Source organism: Petaurus breviceps, unplaced genomic scaffold, assembly GCF_028583685.1.
Source record: "Petaurus breviceps papuanus isolate PSGF00001 unplaced genomic scaffold, PetGlider_PUasm1.0 90740, whole genome shotgun sequence".
Lineage (NCBI taxonomy): Eukaryota > Metazoa > Chordata > Mammalia > Diprotodontia > Petauridae > Petaurus > Petaurus breviceps.
The window spans coordinates 3,411,452-3,433,228 of NW_027187330.1; the positions used below are offsets into that span (position 1 = coordinate 3,411,452).

The 21,777-nt window shown below is 40.0% G+C and overlaps 1 protein-coding gene and 1 long non-coding RNA gene across 5 annotated transcripts in view; one reads left to right on the forward strand and one right to left on the reverse strand.

Moving 5' to 3' along the window:
- The window catches only part of LOC138145542 (uncharacterized), a 196,365-nt gene that overhangs the window by 11,217 nt on the left and 163,371 nt on the right, over window positions 1-21,777 (forward strand). Inside the window, exon 2 of one of the 4 annotated variants that reach the window (XR_011164247.1) lies at window positions 15,469-15,563. The exons of the other annotated variants lie outside the window; for them this stretch is intronic. This is a non-coding gene — a long non-coding RNA (uncharacterized lncRNA). The remainder of the gene's footprint in view (window positions 1-15,468; window positions 15,564-21,777) is intronic. 4 annotated transcript variants of the gene reach the window in all.
- Window positions 8,374-21,777, reverse strand: part of HPSE2 (heparanase 2 (inactive)) — a 730,895-nt gene continuing 717,491 nt past the window's right edge. Inside the window, exon 12 of the mRNA XM_069067170.1 lies at window positions 8,374-13,047. Coding sequence (XP_068923271.1) covers window positions 12,882-13,047 — 166 coding nt within the window. The 3' untranslated portion in view covers window positions 8,374-12,881. The remainder of the gene's footprint in view (window positions 13,048-21,777) is intronic.

The following is a 21,777-nucleotide window of genomic DNA, read 5'->3' on the forward strand; positions in this document are numbered from 1 at the left end:
GTCCTACCTGTGGCATTCTATGACTGCCTTGCTTATCTACCCTTCGTCATGATTTTGTGTAAATTCATAGTATTTGGTGAGGATTTTTTTTAATGAAGAAAAAAGCCTTTCAATAATAACTACTAGTTTAAATAACTTTTCAGGAGTAACTAATGATTATAGTAATTAACTACTATTCATGGTTATTCAATAACTCTTTAACAAACTGATAGTCTTAGATGCTTGATGGCAGCAGTGTACCTGGGAAATATTATGCTTTGGAATACATTGCTAGAACAAACATTTCTTTCCTTTAAAATTTTTTTTTTCTCAGTTACATGTAAAAACAATTTTTAACATTCATTTAAAAAAATTTTGAATTCTAAACTCTCTTCCTCTTTCTTTCCCCTCCCCCCTTCTTTGAGAAGACAAGCAATTTGCCTTATATGTGTGTAGTCATGCAAAATATTTCCATATTAGCCACGTAGAAAAATACACTTCAAAAGATATCCATGGATGTTTACTCTACTGGGCACATCTCTCTCTTTTCCACTGAAACAAATGGAAACCCCTTAATTTTAGTAATAGATTTCATCAGGTTTTTTGTGGCCAAAAAAATTCAACACCTTGTGGCTAATCTGCTGCTAAACTTCTCCAAACTTACCTAAGATCTAGGTGTTCCCTGGTTTTAAGTAGAATTTACATCTCAGATAATTTTACCTCAGCCAAGAATCTGTGAGCCGATTTTAACTTGACTGGCAATCTGCTGGAAACTCTATTAACCCAGGATGGATCTCTAGGGACTTCAGTCCCATACAGCAGCATATGCATCCCAGCAGGGCCCCACAATAGGACCACACTTCTCAGTAAATACAAGAACAGGACAAGCCAGTCCTGAGCCATGCCCACAGGATCTGCTTAGAACAGGCCATACATCACTCACCCCACCAGCAAAGAAGACACACACAGTTATCAGGTCAGTGTTCCGTGGATAACCAGACCCTGTCAAGTATAGTTTCTCTCAAATGCCCAGAGTAACAATGTTTAAGAAAACTTCATCAAGCTTGGTGTGGTCATTGAGTGATAGCCAACAATGCCTCGAACCCATATGCTGGCTTTTACAGGCTATATCTATTTAATAGCTGTTTGTGATAGATTCTTAACACAAGGAGATATTTTCACATGGGGGATTTGTATCTTTGTAGCAGTCAGGAGTTGTGGAGTCTGTGGAGTTGTGGTAGGAATTCTTGGATAGGCTTTGTTTGTTCCTGGTCAAAATGTTCAAAAATTTGCTGCCTAAAGAGAGTGTTTGTATTGTATGTAAAAGATAGGCCTTTATCAGTGTAATGATATTTTTAATACAGAACATTAAATGGCCGTCTGTTGACATGAGGTTTTCTATACATCACTTAGAAAAAATTGCTTAACACTCAGAAGAATTGGGCTTGTTCAGACTTTTCCAATACAGTGCATAATTTCTTTTAGATCCAAACTGTTAACTTCTAGACATTGGGCCTATGGACCTGAACTAATTTGCTTTATTTATTGCTAATTTGCTTCCCTGCTATGGCGAATGCAGTTCACTGTCCAGGGGCTGCACGCTTGGATGGATTCAAGATGGCAAGGAGGCCCTGGCAGTGTCTCTTCTGGCGTCTGCAAGCTTTGAACTTGCTTTGACTTTCGGGCCCCAGGACTCTGTCATCACTTGAATAGGCTGATTCTTCTTGATGTTCCCCGTGCCTGGTTTGTGGACCGCCAGTGAGTTTGCAGTCAGACCCTCTTGCATTCTTCTCCTCTCTCCCCCCTTCCCCAAGTAGCATACCTTTTAGCACAAACCAAGCTGTCTACTTTGAAGGTCCTGGAGCAAAAGTGAACCCTGAGAGGTGGAGGCGTTAGGGGTTGCAGCCTCAGACAGCTGGAATAGGTTACCTGTTTCACTGAATCAGGCGCCAGTGTTGTCTGGTTTCAAACTCTTCTGATCTTTTACCTTGAGGAGCCTCATCAGGGGAAAGGAACCCAGCACAGTGTTGTCTCTTAGGTTACACCAAATGTTCTGCATTGTACTGTTTCTGTAGGATGAAGTTAGCTTCAGTAATGCGGGCTGATGACTGCCTTGGGGGCTTCTCACAAAAACCAGATGCCTATCTTACCAGGCTGTGATCCAGGGCAGAAAAAAATGTAAGTCAACAGAAACTTAAATGTATAACACCAGGATTAGTGTCAGTTACAGCTAGAGCTCAGCTAATAAGGAGCAGTTAGAATAACCCAGGTGCATGTGTTAATAAACGTTTTGACTGACAGATGTTCTATTTTCGTGCACAGGACAATAATCCCACGTTCTTGTCTTGAATTTCTGTTACACTAGTTTCATCTATGAAAGATAGTTCTGTTTCTATAAAAAAAACTTGAGTATAACTCTGGGTCTGGCTAAAGCATTTGCTCTGCAGTAGGTCAGACTGGAAGAAGCTAGAGTGGCTAAGAATCTTGTTCTTGCCAGGGGGTGTCCACTCTACCCAATATCAAGAAGAAACTCCATCTCCTGAGAAAAATTCCATTGCATATTGACAAGGCTGGATGTAGAGACAGGTTTCTGTTTTTTGGTGATGTTTCCAGAACGATGTTGTCTCTGTACAGAGACAGTATAAAACAGCCTGCATGGAGAGTTTGAAGGGTGACTCTGAAATCCTGAGTGGACAGATCATGCGGTTAAGAGACACTGTCAGGGGCAGAGGACCTCCTGACTCTCTAGCCTGTGTGCCATAGACTTTGGTTAGGGCTCATCACATCCTCTCTAGTTCTTAGTTTTATGGATTGAATTTCTAGGGGTCACATTTGGAATAATCAGACTTAGATATTGTTAGGCAATGGGGAAGATCAAGAATAAAGTTTTCTTTAAAGGTGATTTGAAATGTGACCTCTCAGATTGAAGGCAATCTCCTAACAATTCAATTAATTGATAATCAACTTGAGGATCCTGACTTCTCAGAATTGTCTCCATACAGTGTGTTCAACAAGCAATGATTTGCAAATCTGACTTCTGCCTAAGCTTGTGGCAAGACCCCACATCATCATGTGGAGACTGTTAAATTAAAAAAACAACAGCTTGCCTATCTTAGTAAACAATGTGTTAAGTGTATCATGTAGTATCACATGTTTTTCTTTCTTTCTTTCTTTTTTTTGGAGGGGGGAAGGCAAGGCAATTGGGGTTAAGTGACTTGCCCAAGGTCACAAGGCTAGTTTTGTGTTTGTGTTAAGTGTCTGAGGCTGGATTTGAACTCTGGTCCTCCTGACTCCAGGGCCAGTGCTCTATTCACTGTGCCACCTAGCTGCCTCAGCTTACATCTTAAGATTGAGGAAGGCATAAATAAAAGTTCTCATATTTGCCCTCATCCATGTTTCCCCACAAAATGCTCAGAGGACAGAAAGTTGAATATTCCATTTTTTATTACTTCCAAAATATTACTTCAAAATATAAAATACCTCATGGACCCAAAATTCTTTGCAGTCATCAGACTCATATAATCCTTAATAAAATCTGTTTTCTGGAAGAAAATATTAACACCTGTAAACCCCCTCACATTGAAGAGACTTCCTGTGGGAGGTGTCGCTTGGACTCACTCCTTTTGCCAACTTCCAGACTGATAAAACTGTGAAAGTTTATTTTTGCTTCTGAAAATATAATTTAATACATAACATTTACAACATGAAAACCAGAAATATTTCCACTATAATAATTATAATATTAGTGATGCAAGGAAATAAGGGAGGCTTGGGCTTACTGGGGTTTGGATTAGCAGACCCCCTTTCCTCTTCTAAATCACTGGAACTATGGACTGAGTATAAGCCCCACGGGGGCTTGGTAAACCTTAAAGCTTCAGGTCACCAATATGGTCTCCCAGCAATTTCTCCTCTGCACAGGGAGAAGGAAGTGCTATCAAAACTCCTGTCAGGTATGCTTCAACCCTCATATACATGGATCATCCTTTCATCGACAGGGACACTTTGAATGAAAGGGGTATTTACATAGCTATTTTGGTTTGGCTTGGTTTTGGGGCCTGTGTTTAAATCCTTCTTCTATTTGCTACCCGTGTGAGACCTCTTTCACTTAACCTATTTGAGAATCATTTCCTCATTTATAAAATGAAAGGATTGAAAAAGAAACTGCTACTATCACTTCCAGCTCTAAGTCTTTGATACTGTGATCCTCTGCCTAGAAGCAGCCAGGTAGTACAGTGGATCAAGTGCTGGTGTGACCCTGGGCAAATCACTTAATCTGTCTGCCTCAGTTTTCCTCCATTGTAAAATGGGCCTGATAACAGCACCTACCTCCCAAGGCTGTAATGGAGATTAAATGGGCTCTTTGTGTAGCACTTAGCCCAGTACCTGGCACACAGTGGGCACTTAATAGACGACTGTTTTCTTCCTCTCTTCCTTAGTGTTACATGGCATTGGCAAGTGTTTGGTCCTGTCCTTTTCTTCTCAAGCTGGCCTATTCCTTCCTTTTCTCAAAACAAACACAACGTTGTTAAGCCCAGTCACCTAATAATAAACTGTCAGCAAATCAGGCAGTAGGAGAAGCATTCTGGCATGAACATTGTATGCCATGGCTAGGTCTACCATTCACTAAACATTATCTAGGAGTGTCACAAAATTTAATTACTACCACCTTGGTGCTGATTTGAAATACTTATTAGGAAACACTACTCAGGACTAAGCTGAGGAGACAGGAGCAGATGTCTCTATTTATGACAGTAAGAATCTTTCACAGGCATTTCAGAATTCTTGTAAGCATGGACAGTATTCTAATTTGAATTATGTGTAATTCCCTTTCTGCGGTATAAACTCCTTGAGGGGAGAATCACAGAAAGAGGACTGACTCAGGAGTCACAATACTTGGGTCAGAGTCTTAGCTCTGCCTGTTACCATTGGTATGACCTTGGGTAAATCACTTGACCTCTCTGAGACTTAGCTTCCTCAACTATAAAATGACTATAGTGATATTTGATCCATCCCCCCCTTAGGGGCTTTTGGGCAGAGAAGTTTTATAAGGCATTAAGCCTTTGGTCAGTGAGCTATTACTTTGTTTACCCTCTTTCCAAACCTGTGGCCCACAACCACTAGTGTCTGTAACTCTGAGTGTCTCCTGTCGGGGTCCTCCAGTACTACCTCCACAAGAGGCCCATCCGAGAGCAAGGGGGCTTTCTCAGGATTCCTCGATAAGACTTAGATACTAACGGAGCATGGAGGTGTTCTGCTATTTTTATTCTCCCCCTCTCTATGTGATGGGCCCACTTTATTTTCTTTCCAAATCATACAACTTTCTGTTGTTAACCTTACAGATGGTAGGTGCTTAATGGTCTGAACTGAATGGAAGGTCATTTTTTTCCTTCGTGTTTTAAAAGGGACATTGCTGACCCAGCCACAATATTTGAAACATATTCCCTGCTTTGTATTTTGGAGCAGTGAGATACAGAATAAACCTCCATGACAAGGAAATGCCAGTACTTGACTTCATCTGAAAGACGAGATCAGGTAGTGTTTACAAGTATGTTGTGGATAAAGTGAAAGCCTCTAGCTTCAAGTGCTCTTCAGTCTCTGACTGTTCTAAGGGTGATCTGCTAGCGTCTGAACTGGGGGAGAGCAGACCCTGGGATGATATTTGGACTCCAAGAGCACTTTTGTTCTTCACAAAGCCTTACTGGTCATAAAATCTCAGGCTAGTGATTTATATGAAAACATAAAAACACACATTAATCTTTTGGAGAGTTCATAATTATTGAGGCAGTGTGGCATAGTGGAAGGAATGCTGACATAAAAGTTAAGCTCATACTGTTAACATCATGGCTCACTCACAAGCTGTGTGACCATAGTCAAGTTATTTGACTTCTCCAAGTTCACTTACATCTGCAAAATGGGGATGGTAATGTCTTTACTACTCATCTCACAGGATTCTTATGGGGAAAAAAGGCTTTGTAAACCTTGCTATATGAGAGCGATTTATTATTATTCATTAGGGAGGCTCATTGACAGAGCTAGAAGAGAGCTATCTAAGAGTAATCTTAACAGTAGGATGTTTTTGTACTGTTTGTAAGGGGGGAGCTGATAAATGGTGGTATTAATCATAGGTAGTGATTCTAAATGGCCATCTTGTTTCTTCTTGAGTTTTAGAAAAAATGATCAATTCCTTATTTAAGAGCTACTTTTCATGGAAAATAATCATGGAATCCTGAAATTGGAGGGATAGCATCAGACCCTCTGCTCAACTCTATTCAAAGCAAGAGTTTCTTCAATGACTCCCATAACAAGTCCAGTCTTTTTTCTTTTTTAACACTTAATATGAATGCTTCTACTATTAAAAAAACAGTTGTGACAGCCTCAGAAATTACAAACAAATTCTTACAGTAACTCACATTTATATGGTGCTTTTCAACTTTACAAAGTACTTTCCTCATAACAACCCTGAGGGGTAAGTAGTGCAAATATTATTACCCCCATTTTGCAGATGAGGTAACTAAGGTTCAGGGACATTAGATGACTTGCCCAGGGTCACATGACTAGTAGGCCAGGGTTTAAATCCTGGTCTCCAATGACTCTACAAAAAAGCCAATTCCACAAAGCATGCATGCATCTTATAGGAGGAGGGTTAGCAGGGACACAGACTAGGGAGGGGAAGGCAGAGGATAAACACCCGCAGAGGTGGGCTGGTGGAATTTGAAAGAAAGTATGATTGCTTGGAAAGGATTGTTAAAGAAGGTATTAGACAGTGGTGAAGTTGGAGTGGAGGAGAACTGAAGTGCTAGATGGAGATTTGGGCAGGCTGAAAAAAGCTATTATTACACAAAAAGCACATACTCCTGATTCTGGGTTTCTGTTTTTGCTCTATCTTTGGGGGCCTTTTGAATGACATTTCAAGTAACTGAAAGGTCCTTCTGTACATCCACTCTCCCCCTTCCTTTCTGCTCTCTTCAGAAATTAAACAATTGCCCTTTTCTAATAAAAGACTGAAGAGTTTACTTCTTCTATCAATAAACTTTCAAGGTGAAGCCAAGGGTAGTCTCACCACAAGCAAAATGGATTCTTGGTGCCTATTGACATAACCTAATTATACCTACACTTTTATTTATGTATTTGACACATAACCCTTGGTGATCACTAGGTGAATGCAAATACTAATGACTAGGTTCCCAAACCTATAGATACCAGTTCTTAGAATTTGCAGCATCTCTCCAATATGCCCCCTTCCGTCTTCTGACACTGCCACAACTCTAGTGCAGGCCCTCATCATGTCTCCTCTGGACTACTGTAATAGGCGCTAGTGGGTCTGCCTGCCCCGAGTCTCTCCCTGCTCCATCCATCCTCATTCAGCCACCAAAATGATTTTCCTATAGTGTGGGTCCAATGACGTCATCTCTCCTACTAAAGTAACTCAATGGCTCTGTTGCTTCCTGGAACAAATACAAAATGCGCTGCCGTTCAAACCCTTCATACCCTAGACCCCTCCTACCTTTCCAGTCTTATTACAATTGACTTCCCAACATGTACTCTTCGATCCAGTGACACCAGCCTCCTGACCCTCCCACAAACAAGATATTCCATCTCTTGGTTCCAGTTATTCCAACTGCTCTTCCTTGGAATACTCTCCCTCCTCTGCTCTGCCTACTGACCTCCTGGCTTCCTTTAAGACCTAACTAAAATCCCATCTCCTACAGGAAGCCTTTCCCAACCCCTCTTAATTCCAGTGCCTCCCTTCAGTTAATTATTTCCTATTGTCTTTAAAGCTTGTTTTATATATATAATCCCCCCCCCCTTAGATTGTGAGCTCCTTGAGGGCACTTTGCCTCTTTTTGTATCCCTAAGCATAGTGTCTGGCACACTGTAGGTGCTTAATAAATATTTACTGATTAATTGGAAGGGATCTTAGAGGTCATCAATGGTAAATCTCTACCCCATAGGGGTGGCCAGGTGGTGCAGTGAGTAAGAGCGCCGGCCCCAGAACTGGAAGACCTGGGACCAGTTCCGGCCTCAGGTACTTAACTCCCACACAAAATAACTGGCCAAAATAACTGGTGTAACCTTGAGCAAGTTACTTAACCCCAATTGATTTAAAAAAAAATCTCTACCCCATAGTTCCCAGGAGATCTGCTGTTCCATAGTATGACAGGGAGAGCTAGTAATTTTTATGTAGTTTTGGGATTCAGGTTGGAGGCTTGTATCCTCTAACAATCTCATTCCCACAGTAGGGTTTAGGGATCTTGAGACCGTGCGCAACAAGGGTCCACAATAAATTGGAATGGGGGAATAATAGTTATAATTTTTAATGTACATCTTAGTTCTGGTATTTCAGCTCTTTTTGATTCTGTCCAAGCTAATTCTTATCCTGGACAGCGGTAGTGCTTTTTGTTTTTTATTTGAAATGAATAAGAAAAGCTGAGCATCCAAATGCTGGACTTGATGTCTAGAAATGGAGAACCAGTTCTCAGACATATTCCCTCCATACTATTTAAGAGTGAAAAGGAAAAAGAAGAATGAACAGGAAACAGCTCTGCAAAAGTGTTCTAATTTTGTAATATTCATTTTTATCTTCTCAGTTAAATATTTCCTCAAGACAATTTATTAAATTTGCTAAAAGTAATTAATTGTTATTTATCCCCTTTATGCCTTCTATGTAAATTGTTTTGATGGAAACAGACTTGGGCAAGCATGTTGCCTAGCTCTTTTGTATTACAGTCTTTCCATGTATCTCTGCCCTCTAGGTTATACTGGAAATGTGTTTTGTGGTATTTGCCATGAGTGGCTTTATTGTTACAACTGCCTTAAAAACACAATGATTTTAGGACTTTGGGTGCTAACATGTCTTAGACAAAGTTCAAGGAAAGTTTCATTTCTACCAAATTAGAATATAATAAATTTTACATTTTTTGATGTTTTTTCAAACACATGTCAAATCAGATGACCACTTCTGGTGATTCATATGGGCACACATTTGGTTTTATTGTAAGGAAAAAACTTTTATAATTAGAACTATCCAAAAGTGAAATAGGCTGGATATCTGCACTGGGGGTCTTCAAGCATAGCCTGGAATAACCACTTGTTTGTATGTTGTAGTGGGGATTTTTTTTCTTCTTGGGAATTGGGTTGGACTTCTAACTCTGAAATTCTGTTCACTTTATAGAAAATAGTGTGATAATGTTAAATGTCCTCTGTTTGGCATGTAAAGCCCTTCATAATCTGGCATCAATTCACTTTTCTAGTCACACACACACATTATACGTGACTCCCCTTAATGCACATACTATATAATCCAGTCAAACCAGCCTCCTTATTCTTGCTCACACACAGCACTTAATTTCCATTCTCAGTGCCTTTGTAATGGCTGTCCCCAAGGAGTGGGATGCATTCCCTCTTTACCAGCACAATTTCCTTCAAGACTGAATTCAAGAACTCAAGTGAAGCTTCATATTTTACCTGAGACCTTTTCTGATCTTCCCCAGCTACTAGTGTCCTCTCCCCACCTCTACCCCCATCAACTTCTATCTCTTTTGTATATACCTGTATATTGTACATACATAAACATTCTCTTCTCTAGTAGAATGTGAGCTTCTTGAAGGCAGGGTCTTTTCACATTTGTGTTTGTATTCCTGGCACCTAGTACAATGCTTAATAAATGCCCATTGTTTAGTGGTAGTTGAATATCTTTATCCTTATCCTCCAAGAAGCAAGGAATTATGCTAGCATTTGGGGCACCCAAAGAAAAAATCCAGAAAGCCATGTAATCCTTTGTATTAAAAATGTACTATAATCTAGCTCTGGAAGTATTTCTATGAAGGGAGGTGTGGAAAGAAGCAGTAGGCAGAAAGTGGCTCCTTTGTTTTGACTCTAGCTTACACTCCATTGCCTTTTGCATTTTATACATACCAGATTACATGATTCACTGAACAAGAACCTAACCTTTAGTGAATGGGTGTTTTCTATGAACTGGGGGATCCATTTGCATGTCCATTAACATAAATGAAGTGTTTTAGGGGATTCTTAAAGGTTTCTGCTATAGAGTGGAAAGAACACCGGCTTTGGAGAAGAACTATTAGCACTGCCAGTCATTAGCTGTGCGTTCTTGGGCAAATCCCTCTAGGTCTTAGAGCCTCAGTTTCAACTTGGCCTAGTTGATCTTGAAGGTCCCTTCCAACTTGTCACTGTCAATGAGGCAGTGGAGGTGATGCCATGACTTTCTGATTGTTCTCTTGGGGTTCCTTCATCATCAGGGCCCGGAAGTTTTCTGATGACTTTTTCAGTGCCCTCCTAGACAGAGCAAAACTGGCTCTCTGGCTGCCTGCATAAACTGTCTGTGAGCAGTGGAATGTGCTAGCTGAGTTTCTACATCAGTCAGGTGATACCTACTTCTTACAAGGTTGTTGAGAAGAGGGAGAAAGTATTTTGTAAACTTAAACTTCAAAGTTCTCTATCAAAGAGTTATTATTATTATTGTTGTTGCATTTCTTCCTCTTGCTTCTTACATCATCTTTCTGCTCATTTCTTTTTTCCTTTCCTTTTCACTGTCCTAATATGCTAGTTGCTTTCTTTTCCTTCCTGAAATAGAAGGACTTTGTTCTACTCTAAGATAGCACAGAAGGTATTGTGAAGGATGATCAGGGAGTGTTGTGACCTCTGCTCTACTTTCTTTCTTTATTGTCTCAATTTCCATCTTCAGTCTCCAGCTTTAACTCCATACCCCTCTCCAGTTCCATAATTCTGGCTGTTTGTTGACATATCCTGTGAGATCCTACTAACACTGAGAACTAAAGCATATAAGAAAACTGAGCTCATATGTTTCTTTGGGCTCCCGTAAGTGATTCTCTACCTTCAGATCCTAATGAAAGCATCACTGCCACACGTTTCTCTAGGATCAGAACATTTGCTTTACTCTATAATCAATGGCAGTGTGTCATGTTAGGTCTTCTGTTCTATTTCTCAGATCTGTCCCTTCTCACTGTTCTCTTAGTTACAAATTTAGTCCAGGTACCTAGTATGTCTAACAAGCACTGCTACAACAGCATTTTGGCTAGTCACCCAGCATTTCAGCTTTTCCCCTTCTATTTTCTTTTATAAACAGCAGCAAAAATTATTTTCCATTTCAGTCATGTCACTTGATTGCACTAAAGCCTACACTGGCAATGAATTCTCAAGTAAAATGGAAATCCTAATCATGGAGCTATAAGGTCCCTGACCACTTGCTCCTAATTCCTCTAAATAATACTCAATTTGCTATATTCTAGCTGATACTTTTCATTCCTTATCCAACCAAACTTGTTTAACAGCTCACCCTTCCAACTTCCTCCCTGAGGCTTTGTACTTGTCATTTTCTACACCTTCCATAAGTGTGTCCTTTCTTTTCTATGGTTTACTAGAACTTCTTCTTCTCCCTAAAAGCATTGCCTAAAGTCTGGTCTGCATGGCCAAGTTAGCTGAGCTGAGACTCAATGGATCTAGCCATTGTATATGGACCAACAGGCAGATCTGAATGTTTACTATTCTAGTAAGTGGGAAGATGGTAGAAAATACCAGATTGAGTTTTAACCTTCTGAAATAATTCTGATTTACTCCTTCCATGAAGTTTTCTCTACTTAACCTCACCTTGCTTAGCCCCACTCAACAACTCTGCTGAGATCCTTCCCACCCTTCAAGACCCAACTCAGATGCCATCTCCTTGACACTCCCCATTTCCCACCCAAATCTGGAAAAATCTCTTCCTCTTCAGTATCATGATTACATCTTTTTTATGGACTTAGAACATTCTAAGTATCTGTGCCTCTTTGTCACTTGCCCTACTAGCCTATAAACTCCTGGAGGGTTGGGATCATTTCTTATACATATATCCTAGTGTCTCAGACAGTACCATACACTTAGAACTGATTAAACGTTGGTGAACTGGACTGAACCCTCCTCAGGGCTCATCTCTTTCTGATCAGTTAATATTAGTGCTGTGTATTTTGTTTTTTATTATTTGTGTTCTTGCCTGTCTGAACTTAATATTAGTCATATTTCCCCACTGGATTAAGAGCTACTTTCAGGAAGGAATGGTGAAGGGATATTGTTTCTTTCTTGATAATCCTCCACAGTACCTGATTCATTGCTCTCTACTTGACATATGTTGTCCAAATAATATTCAACCTTGGGAGGAACTGGATTTGGGGTCAGTATTTCAAAACTTGGGCTTAGCTACAAGTCTACATTTTAAATGTATGGACCCCAGAAATTGAGCAAATAAGTAATCTCAGTGTCACAGATGCATACACATATACATAGATATCAGCTGGAAAAAGTTTATACACCAGGCCTTGAAGTGACCCCCTCACCCTATCACCTAAAGAAGGGTAACAGTACGTAGAAACCCAGAGCAGCAGCAGACAACAGCAAAAGGTGAGGTGCTTAGAATTAGCTTTGGGCTCCAGCAAGTCCTTTTTCCCCTTTCTTTTCTCTCCTCCTGATGGGCAGCAACAGAAGTGTGAGGTTTTGTTGTCAGGTAGCTGGGCTGCCAGAACCACAGGAAGGCATCTGGTAGCATTTCCCCTAGGAGAGTGAGTGCCTGCTTATTTTTAGAGTGCAGATCCATCCATCCATCCATCCATCCATCCACCCATACATACATATATACATATATATTTATGTATCTGTCTTTTGCAAGTATTTTATATGTATGTATGTATGTATGTATGCATGCGTTTTCACTCCTCTGAATTTAGGATCTTCTTGGAAAGAAGGCCTATGCTGTGTCTAGCAGGACTTGGAAGCAGGGTCTGTTTTAGTCTGCTTTAAGATATTTGTCAATGAAAAAAGGATACCGTTAGGTCTGAAGAATTAAAACAGGTCCAGCAGGTCCATCAGTGGCACAGGAATGTGAAAAAGGCCTATCGATACCGGCAGGCCAGAGCATTGACATTCTTGACTACATAAAAACCCATGGTTACTGGTGGGATAACCAATGTTCGGCCAGCCCGAAGGGGTCGGGGTTTCAGATCTGGCAGAGTCCCATCGTCTACCATCATCAAAGGCTGGCCATTTAGCTGCACTGACCTAGAATGAGGAAAAACAATAGATGGCTGATTATTTCACAGTAAACCAGTTAAACTGTTGAGCCTGTTTGTTCCTAGACAGCTTGATTTATTGTACTTCACAGAGTGCTGTGTATACAGTGGCATATGAATATTTGCTGAATGAATGATTAATTCAGTCAGAGGGGGGCTCTGGTTGCCAATCTCTTTGGGTAACCTAATATTTTACAGATATTTTTACAGATGAGAAAACAAAGTGATGTTTTTCATGAACTTTATTAAGAACCTATTTTGTATTAACCTCTGTGCTTAGGTACCATGGGCAATACAAAGGTAAATAATATATATTTTCTACCATAAAGGATCTAGTAAAGGTACAAATAAATACAATACAAAATAGAATGTGATCAGTATAGGGCTAGTTATAGACAAAGTGCTAGGAGAAATCTGAGGAAGAGCTGGGGATCACTTCTAGCTACGAGGATCAGGGAAAGCTTAATAGAAGAAAAGGGACTGGAAGTAGTCCTTGAAGGATTTCAGCAGGCAGAGGTATGTGCAATGAGGGGGCTGAGTGTATGTGAGCAGAGGTGTAACTAAGAATTCTTTCCTGTGGGGCAAAAATAGTGAGGTTGGACAGTGGTAGTGGTACAAAGGGTAGTCTATCTCTGGATCTATAGATACATTAATATCTGGAGAGGCAGTGACCTGTTCCTCACATAGTTTGACCACACCCCAAGGGAAATTTGTGGGAAGATGAGCCCTGGAAGAATTTTAATGACAAGACCCTGGGGACGGTGGCAAAGGAGTGGAAATATGCCTCATGGTGTTGGCCTACAGAGGATGGTGGTTTATTGACCACCAAAAGGAGGAATGTATTATACCCCCTTCAATGCTGACACTCGGAGGCAAAGTTCTGATTACCTCACCCTAGTTAGAGCTCTGTATTTTGGGCATAGGCAAAAACATGAAATGCACAGACATGGAACATGATGGGATCAGTTTCAGGGATGGCAATTAAGTCTACTTTGACAAGACCACACTATTCTTGTCAAGGATTATCATGAGATAAGGCTGGGCAGATAGGATGGAGTTAGGGCTTCATCTGGAACATAATGGGAAACACTGAAGGCTTTTTGAGGAAAAGAATAGCATAATTAAATTTCTCCACTGAAAAGATTACTCTGGCAGAGTGATAGAGGAATCTAGTAAACAGACAGACTAGCTTTGGAAATAGTCATATCACTCCTTTAGAATTATTTCAACCAAGTGTAATGGCTGATAAAGGTTTTTATCACTTCATCTAATGTAGGGCCAGTTTTACTATGTGTTCTGGGTGATAATGTAGTCCATGGGGAATGAAGTTTGTGAGGTTGTTTATACTAATGAACTAATCTAAAGGGTAAAAGGTTTGATAATTACTGGTGGAGTACAAACCCGAATTATAGGGCTGATGACACTCACCATGTTGGGTCTCTTTGGTAAATCACCTCTCTCTCTCTCTTTCTTTCCTCCTGTCTCTGTCTCTCTGTCTCTTTCTCTTCTTTCCCCACCCCCTCTGTAGCAGGTAGGTGCTTCTAATAGCTGCCTCCCAGAACTTTTGCGCAAAAGTAAACAGAGGGGAGAGAAAAGTACAGCCATCACTTGTTGCTATGGTGATTACAGAATACAGCTACTGTTTTCAAGCTGCTGCTTTGTGGCCACTATTGTGCCAGTTGCCAGAGCCTGTGTCTGCATTGACTGGGGCAGCCTGTGAAAACTGAGACCTATGCCTAGGGCAGAGATACAAGGTATCTACAAGGCCTATAGAAGCTGGTGCTGCCAAGGTCTACAGTACAGATGGATTTTGGAGCCCCCTAAACTAACAGCTTTGTATCAGCTAGATACAGAAAAGCACAAACTCCTGACTTATGTTTCTTTATTCCCAGTTCACATAGGTCCTTGACCCCTTAAAAAAGGTCCTAGCCAAAGGGTAAAGTGGGAAGGGCAGAAGGAAGAGGTTTCTTTTTGGGGAAATGTCTAAAGATAGTTTTCCTGTCCTATTTGTTCAAGACAATAATGAGAGGGAGAACCCAAAAGGAGTGGGTACTCTAAAGCAGAAATGATTCCCTATTTTAGTAATTTTGGAGCATATCCATCTTATATCATACCCAAGAATTCAGAATTAGGCTGGTGAAGGCTTTCTTCTTGCCTGGCCCTCTCAAATCCAAGATTTGGTGGGTTTGGGCTTCTTGATACAGACAAAGAAAATATCTCCCTCACTAGCAAACTAATTAATTAAATTGATACTCTCCTTCTTGTAGGTTTGGGTCTGGTGAAGGCTACTGTTGCCCTTGCAACATGTCAAGTGATACCTGCAAAAAAACCAAGTCCCCAACACTTGAGAATGCTATACTAATTAGAATATCATAATTTCTAATTAATTTAACCAGAAAAATATTGTTAGTTTGTCTTTTGCAAGTAGTGGCTACATGGTAATGGAAGACACCAGACTGGGAATTCTGTGCCAAGCTGGGCCATTAACTTCTTGCGTGAACTTGGGTAAGTTATTTAACCATTTGAGTCTTAGGTTCCTTGTCTATTAAATGGGAGATGAATGTCTGCTGTACTTGTCTTGCCTCTTGTCAAGCAAATGAAAAATAATGCAACAGATGTTTATTTACTGTTTACTATATTGTAAGGCACAGGAGCTTACAATCTAATAATAGATGTGGAAATACTTTGAAAAACAGAAAAAAGAGTAATACCAATATAAGGTGGGAGTTTCACTGCTGATTATTATTCCAAACATAATTGCATTCTCTCTAATCGATGAACTGGTTTTTGGTTGTTTTGCATTATCACTGGGTTCTTGCCTAGATTTTTCCAGTTCTCAGGCTTTTATTTTTCTGGTGCTCAGTCTATAGAGTATCATTTGTAGCTTTAATTAACATACTAATCACTGTTGTTTTCAAAGGCTCATGAAGATGCTCGATAAGACCTAAATTATCTCTAGTATTGCAGTTTCTCACAGATAACTTTTTCTCAATGACATAAGGCTATCGATCATCACCAGTAGCTGTCATCCTTAAAAAGACCTATGTGACCATCTTTCAGTCAAGTCAATGAGTTAATTTTGCCAGTTAAGGTTTTGTGAAATGCTGTAAAGACATGTCCTTTATCTAGTAACTTGATTTATTAGAGAAAAGACACAATTCTGTTTATTAAGTACATTTTGTGTTCCTGATTACAGTATTTTTCTTTAAATATTTGTTGTAATGCTCACCTAAGAATTTAGATTATGCTTCCCAGATGGTATTTTCCTGGATCGCATTTCTTACTTTTCAAAGGTTTGGTATCCTATTTTCTCAATAGTCTGGTACCTCTCATTTGTCCATGGCTTTTCAAACGAAATTCTATATGATCCAGTCTGTGTTGAAGTATTTACCTTAACACCCTGGCATTCCTGACCTGCTGAAGGATATATACTTAAATTGTCCAAATATTAGGACAACTGCATTTTATCACTTTTTTTTTGCAAAGTCTTAACTACTTTCCAATTTCTTAAACTTGTTTACTTAATTTTTTTCATGTTATCATATTAGAGTCAGTGTCACCACTAATTTAGAGTAAAGATCTCCATGCCTCAGTCCCCTTTTTACTTCCCCCTCCTCCATCCTCCTCCCACACAGAGGCAGCTTTTTGTCTCCTTCTTTAGCTCTATAGGCTTTTCAGCCAGCTGCTCTTAATCTTATTTTCTAGGTCCCAGACTGGTCCTGGATACTTTAATATCCAAGACTTAGATATATGAACAAGGTTTTGGTTGCAAAAAGTCCCAGGAAAAACAATTCAAGATGAATGATGTTCTCATCTCAACTCTTAAAGACAGCCTTGGGGGTTCAATTCTAAATAATGGTAGCCTTGGGTGGAAAGTGAGGTTAAGCAGCCATTTGGGTGCAGAACAGCTCTGGGAAGTCTAGGTTGGTTTTGGATTAGAGTTTATAGGAATATAGAATTTTAGAGCTAAAAGGGTCCTTAGAGACCATCTGTCTAGTCCAACCTTTTTATTTTATAGATGAGGAAACTAAGTACCAGAGAATTTAAGTGATTTGCTTAAGATTATATAAGGTAGCAGAAGTGGGACTTGAAAACAGATTTAACTCCCAACCTTGTGCTCTTTCCATGATACAGAACTCTATTCAGAAGAACCATAGTCGTGTTATGGTGGTGTGGGGGGTGGGAAGGGGTGTGGGGCATCCATGAGTTTTCAAACATAACTGTAACTCTTAAGCTGATCCTTTATATCAGAAAGGTTCTACATTTTAAGTTGCTCCAGAACCGGATGACTTTGTTTGAACAGATCTTATTGATCTACAAGGGAATCTAATTAACAGGATAGCTTTGAGTTCTTACATTCTGATACACTAACACTAATAAATCTGTGATTTTACTGAGGCAGATAAGCCTTCCACCAGTGCATATTATAACCAACACATACCATCACTTATCAATTCTTATCCATATATTTTCATAAATTCTCTATAAAGGATCCACTCTATAGAGGACATACTGAAAGCCTTCTATTTCTTTTAATGTCTCCAAAAACAAACCTATCATTTTGGTAATCCACCTGTTGTCTCTTATTCTTGCTACATGACTACCTTATAACCTTTTCTAGTCACACATATTCTTGTTATTACCTTTTATATCATCACACTTACATTTCATTGATAACCTGCTATATAGCCTGATTACAACCACAATTCATCTTTCTGTCATCTCCTGGGTTTACTCATACTTTTTATTCTTCTGAGGTTGTGATATTCCATAATTTACAGCCATGTATCATCACTGGGGGAGTGATATTAAAGACATGGGCTTTTGTGGCAGAAAGCAATTTCTTTTCTTTGAAAGTATAGCTTGGTTTCCCATATGTGACCCAGTCATATTTGAGCATATGTTACTGTCAGTGTCCTTCATCAACTAAAAAAAATACATTTCTGATTCAAAAAGCCAGTCTTATGGAAATTAGGAAGAACATCATATTTAGTAAACATATATGAATACATTAAGATAAGGTAAAAAATTAATTCTCAAACATTTAATTTATTGAATATTTCTTCTATAGGTTTGTTATTTGCCTTGATGCTAATTCTCTTCATTTTTATCTTCTGTACCTTGGCCACTGGGCCCAGATGGCTCCAGAGGAGAGAAGGCTGGTGACTTTGCACAGCCCTGCCTCACTTAAATCCGATTCACTTGCAAGTCATGACATCATCTTCCTGATGTTATGGTCCTTTTCTAGAATGAAGGACAAATAACAATCTTGAATAGTAGTAGCTGCCCCACTGGGGACCCAATTGTCCAGTTCCAGTTGGGCAGCATAGCTACTTCCTTCCCTCCTTCCCTCTTCTCCCTCTGTCCACATATGGAATCATACCTGGACCCGTGGGTGCTCTGCCCAAAGAAATATAAATTTTGATTGCTGAAACCTCACAAGATATCTTGGGTTTTACTGACTAGATTTTCTTTTAAGGACTGTAACTTAAACTGAAATCACTCTGGTACTCCTTGATTGGTCAACAATAGGTCCTAGCCCAAGCCTCATTTGATCACTGTTTGGGCTCTGATGGCTGCAGAGTGAGTGTAAAAAACAATTGTTGCTGTTTTGGCTAGAAACCCTAAGGAAACCCCTCCCCGACTGATTTTTCTTTTTTGACTAGGTAAAAGAGGTCATTCTTTGACTCATTTCTTACCTAGCCTTAATCACTGAATGGGTATTGTCTTAGACAAACTGAGACCTGGGAAAGACCTTAGCTTTAAAAGGCCAAGGTCTCCCACTACAATTGGGGCCATCTCCAGTCATTCTAATCTATATCTTGCCACTGGACCCAGATGGCTTACTTTGTCTGGAGGTAAAAATAAACTTGGTGACTTTACACAGCCCTTCCTCACTTAAATTCAATGCACTTGCAGGTCACGACATCACCTTTGTTATGGTCCTCTTCGAGAAAGAAAGACAAACATCTTCTTGCCTATACTCATGATCTGTGTATTTCCTTTTGAGGGTCTTGATGCATCTCTGGGCCTTGCCTGGTTGTTTTTTGTTACTTTGTCATATATTCCTTCTCCCAAATCACAAGGAGAGTAGAAGGGGAGAATAGCTAGTGTGTTACATATGCTGTAAATAGGGGTTAATGTAGAGGTAGCATTGGCTGAATCAGGTCCATTTACCATGATTACTAACTCTTCTACCCTCCAACTTGCTGGTCAAACATTGACAGAGGGAAGTGAGAAAACAAAGAATGTTGGGAATCATTAAAGAATTTAGAAACTCAGGATATATCTAAAAGAATCCTGTTATATCTGATTGGAAGAAATTACTTAATCAAAACCATTTATATTTCCAAACCACCCATACACTAAAACATCACTCCCCTCTTTGCTAATTATCATCTCCAGGTCCTACAGACTAGAAACGTGATACCTAGTAATGTATTTATTTTAAAAACATGCCGTCAAGCCATGAAGTTTGTTTTATTCCTTGTACAGAGATAGCACAGCATAATGAAAATATCAGTACATCTGGATGAAGTAGATGTGGGTTTGAATCTAAGCTCTACCACATAATAGCTGTGGGGACCTTAGGCACAGAATTTTACCTCTGTGTACCTCAATTTCCTCTTAAGCAAAATGAGAATAAGAATACCTAGCTTACAGAGTTATTGCAAAGATCAGATGAGATAATGCATATAAATTTCTTTGCAAACTATAATGAAATTATATAATCTAGTATCATAATTATTACTGTAGATGTCATGCTGAACAAGGGACATAGACCCACAGAATATTAGAGCTATAGTGAACATAAAAGATCCTTTAGCCCAACCCCCTCATATTTCAGATGAAGAAAAAGGTCCAGTGAACTGAAATCACTTTCTTGAGGTCACAAAGTTAGATCTGAATTGAACAAGTTCAATAGACACACTGCTTATACCCCAGAAGTACTGTTTTAGTAGCGTGAAGTTGAAGACTTTTGAAATGGTATATCCTCTGCACATACGTAATCTTCCTACTTAATAAGAAAACAGCTTGACTAGTAGAAACAATTCTGGAACAAAAGTCAGAAGATCTTAATTCTAGTCCTGGTTCTGCCACTGACTTGCTGTGTGACCATGGGGCAAGTAATTATCTATGGTAGGACTTGATGGTCTCCAAAACTTCTTTCGGCACTAGATCCTATAATTCTGTTTTTTTTCTTCCTATTTTGAGTGATACAGACTTCTCCTTCTTGCTATGGCACTAGATGGCACTCTTGTCCTATACAAAAAGATCTGAAGCCCCAGTGATATCACCCTAAAGTTAGAACATGGCTTAAACACCACAGAGGCTCTAAGATGTGGACTGTACTTGGCCTTGCCTATAAATGAGCCACGATATCAATCAAAACCCTGAGACATTCTTCCATGTTGTTGACTTGGCAAAGAATAGATCTGGAATTCTGCCTAATATTAAGAAAATGTGTGAATATGCTGTGAAAAATCCTGCTGGAGGGATGTGGGTTTCCCATTCCTTGTTTGCGCAGTTAGGAATGGGGAACAGTGGCCCTGCTGCAGGTGTGGGGTGTTGGCTGGACTCCCTAGTGCCTCAGCCAGTTTCAATTCTCCCAAGCACCAAAAGAAGCCTGGGTGTGCACCTGTTTGCACTTTACTGGCCTCTTGAAGCCAGAGCTGCCCCCGTGAGTCCCCCATCACTGAGCTAGTAAGTTGGTATGTGCAGCTGCCCAGAGTTCCTTCAGGTCACTGGCAGGTTAAAGCAGGGGGTGGGAAACAGAGTAGGGTTTGTGGACAGAAGGGGCTTCACTCCCCTTTCCTTAGGGATGATCTGTGCATCTGGTGTAGGTTAAGGAGAGGAAGTTATTTTTAGAATTTGGGTGAGTGAGAGCTACCATAATAGGGAGACCATGACAGACACTATTGATTCTGGGATGGCCTCCACGTTATAATTCTCCTATACTGGACTGGATAGTCTATAAGTAACCTTTCCTGGGGTACTCCAACTTGTGTGAGGTCACATTCTAGCTCTGCATTAAGCTTAATAGGGGTCCTGGTGTTTTTCTCTGGATATTACAAATCTTTTCTACCCTTTGGAATTTATGGAAACAGACAAGAAGAGAGAAGCTGGAAGGGATAGGATAGCGAAGGACCGAAAGATATATCCCTTTTCCCCAACATACATTCTCTCTCTCTCAACTTTTCTGAAACTTATTGGGAGTCTTTGAAGAAACTGGGACCACCCATTATCTTCCTTATCCTAGTTCTTCCTATCCCATTCTATTCTTAGAGGCCAAGCTGATGGTATTTCAGATTTAGCTTTTGTAGCACCAGCCAGAAAAATAAGGCAACCCCTCCTTTATAAAACTGGTGGCAGGGTCATGATTAAAGCTCATATTACAGGCATGACTCATCAAATCAGGCTTGTGTCATGTAACAACAGAATGTTAAGAGATCTTGGAGAGAATCTTGCAGATCTAGCACCATCTCATTTTCCAGATAAGGAAATGGAGTTTGAAGACCAGGTCATTGTAATGCGAATGTAAATTTTAAAGATCTTCCCTGCCCCTAGGCTAAAGTGCACCAGAAGCCTGGGGAGGGAGGCTTGTTTTTCAGTAGATACTTCTTGATTGGCCAGTGAGTCAATAAGGTTGTTACATTCTCTGAGCCAGGAGAAGGCTATATAAGCCCTGATGTGTAGCTTTGTTTTTGGGACTCACTTT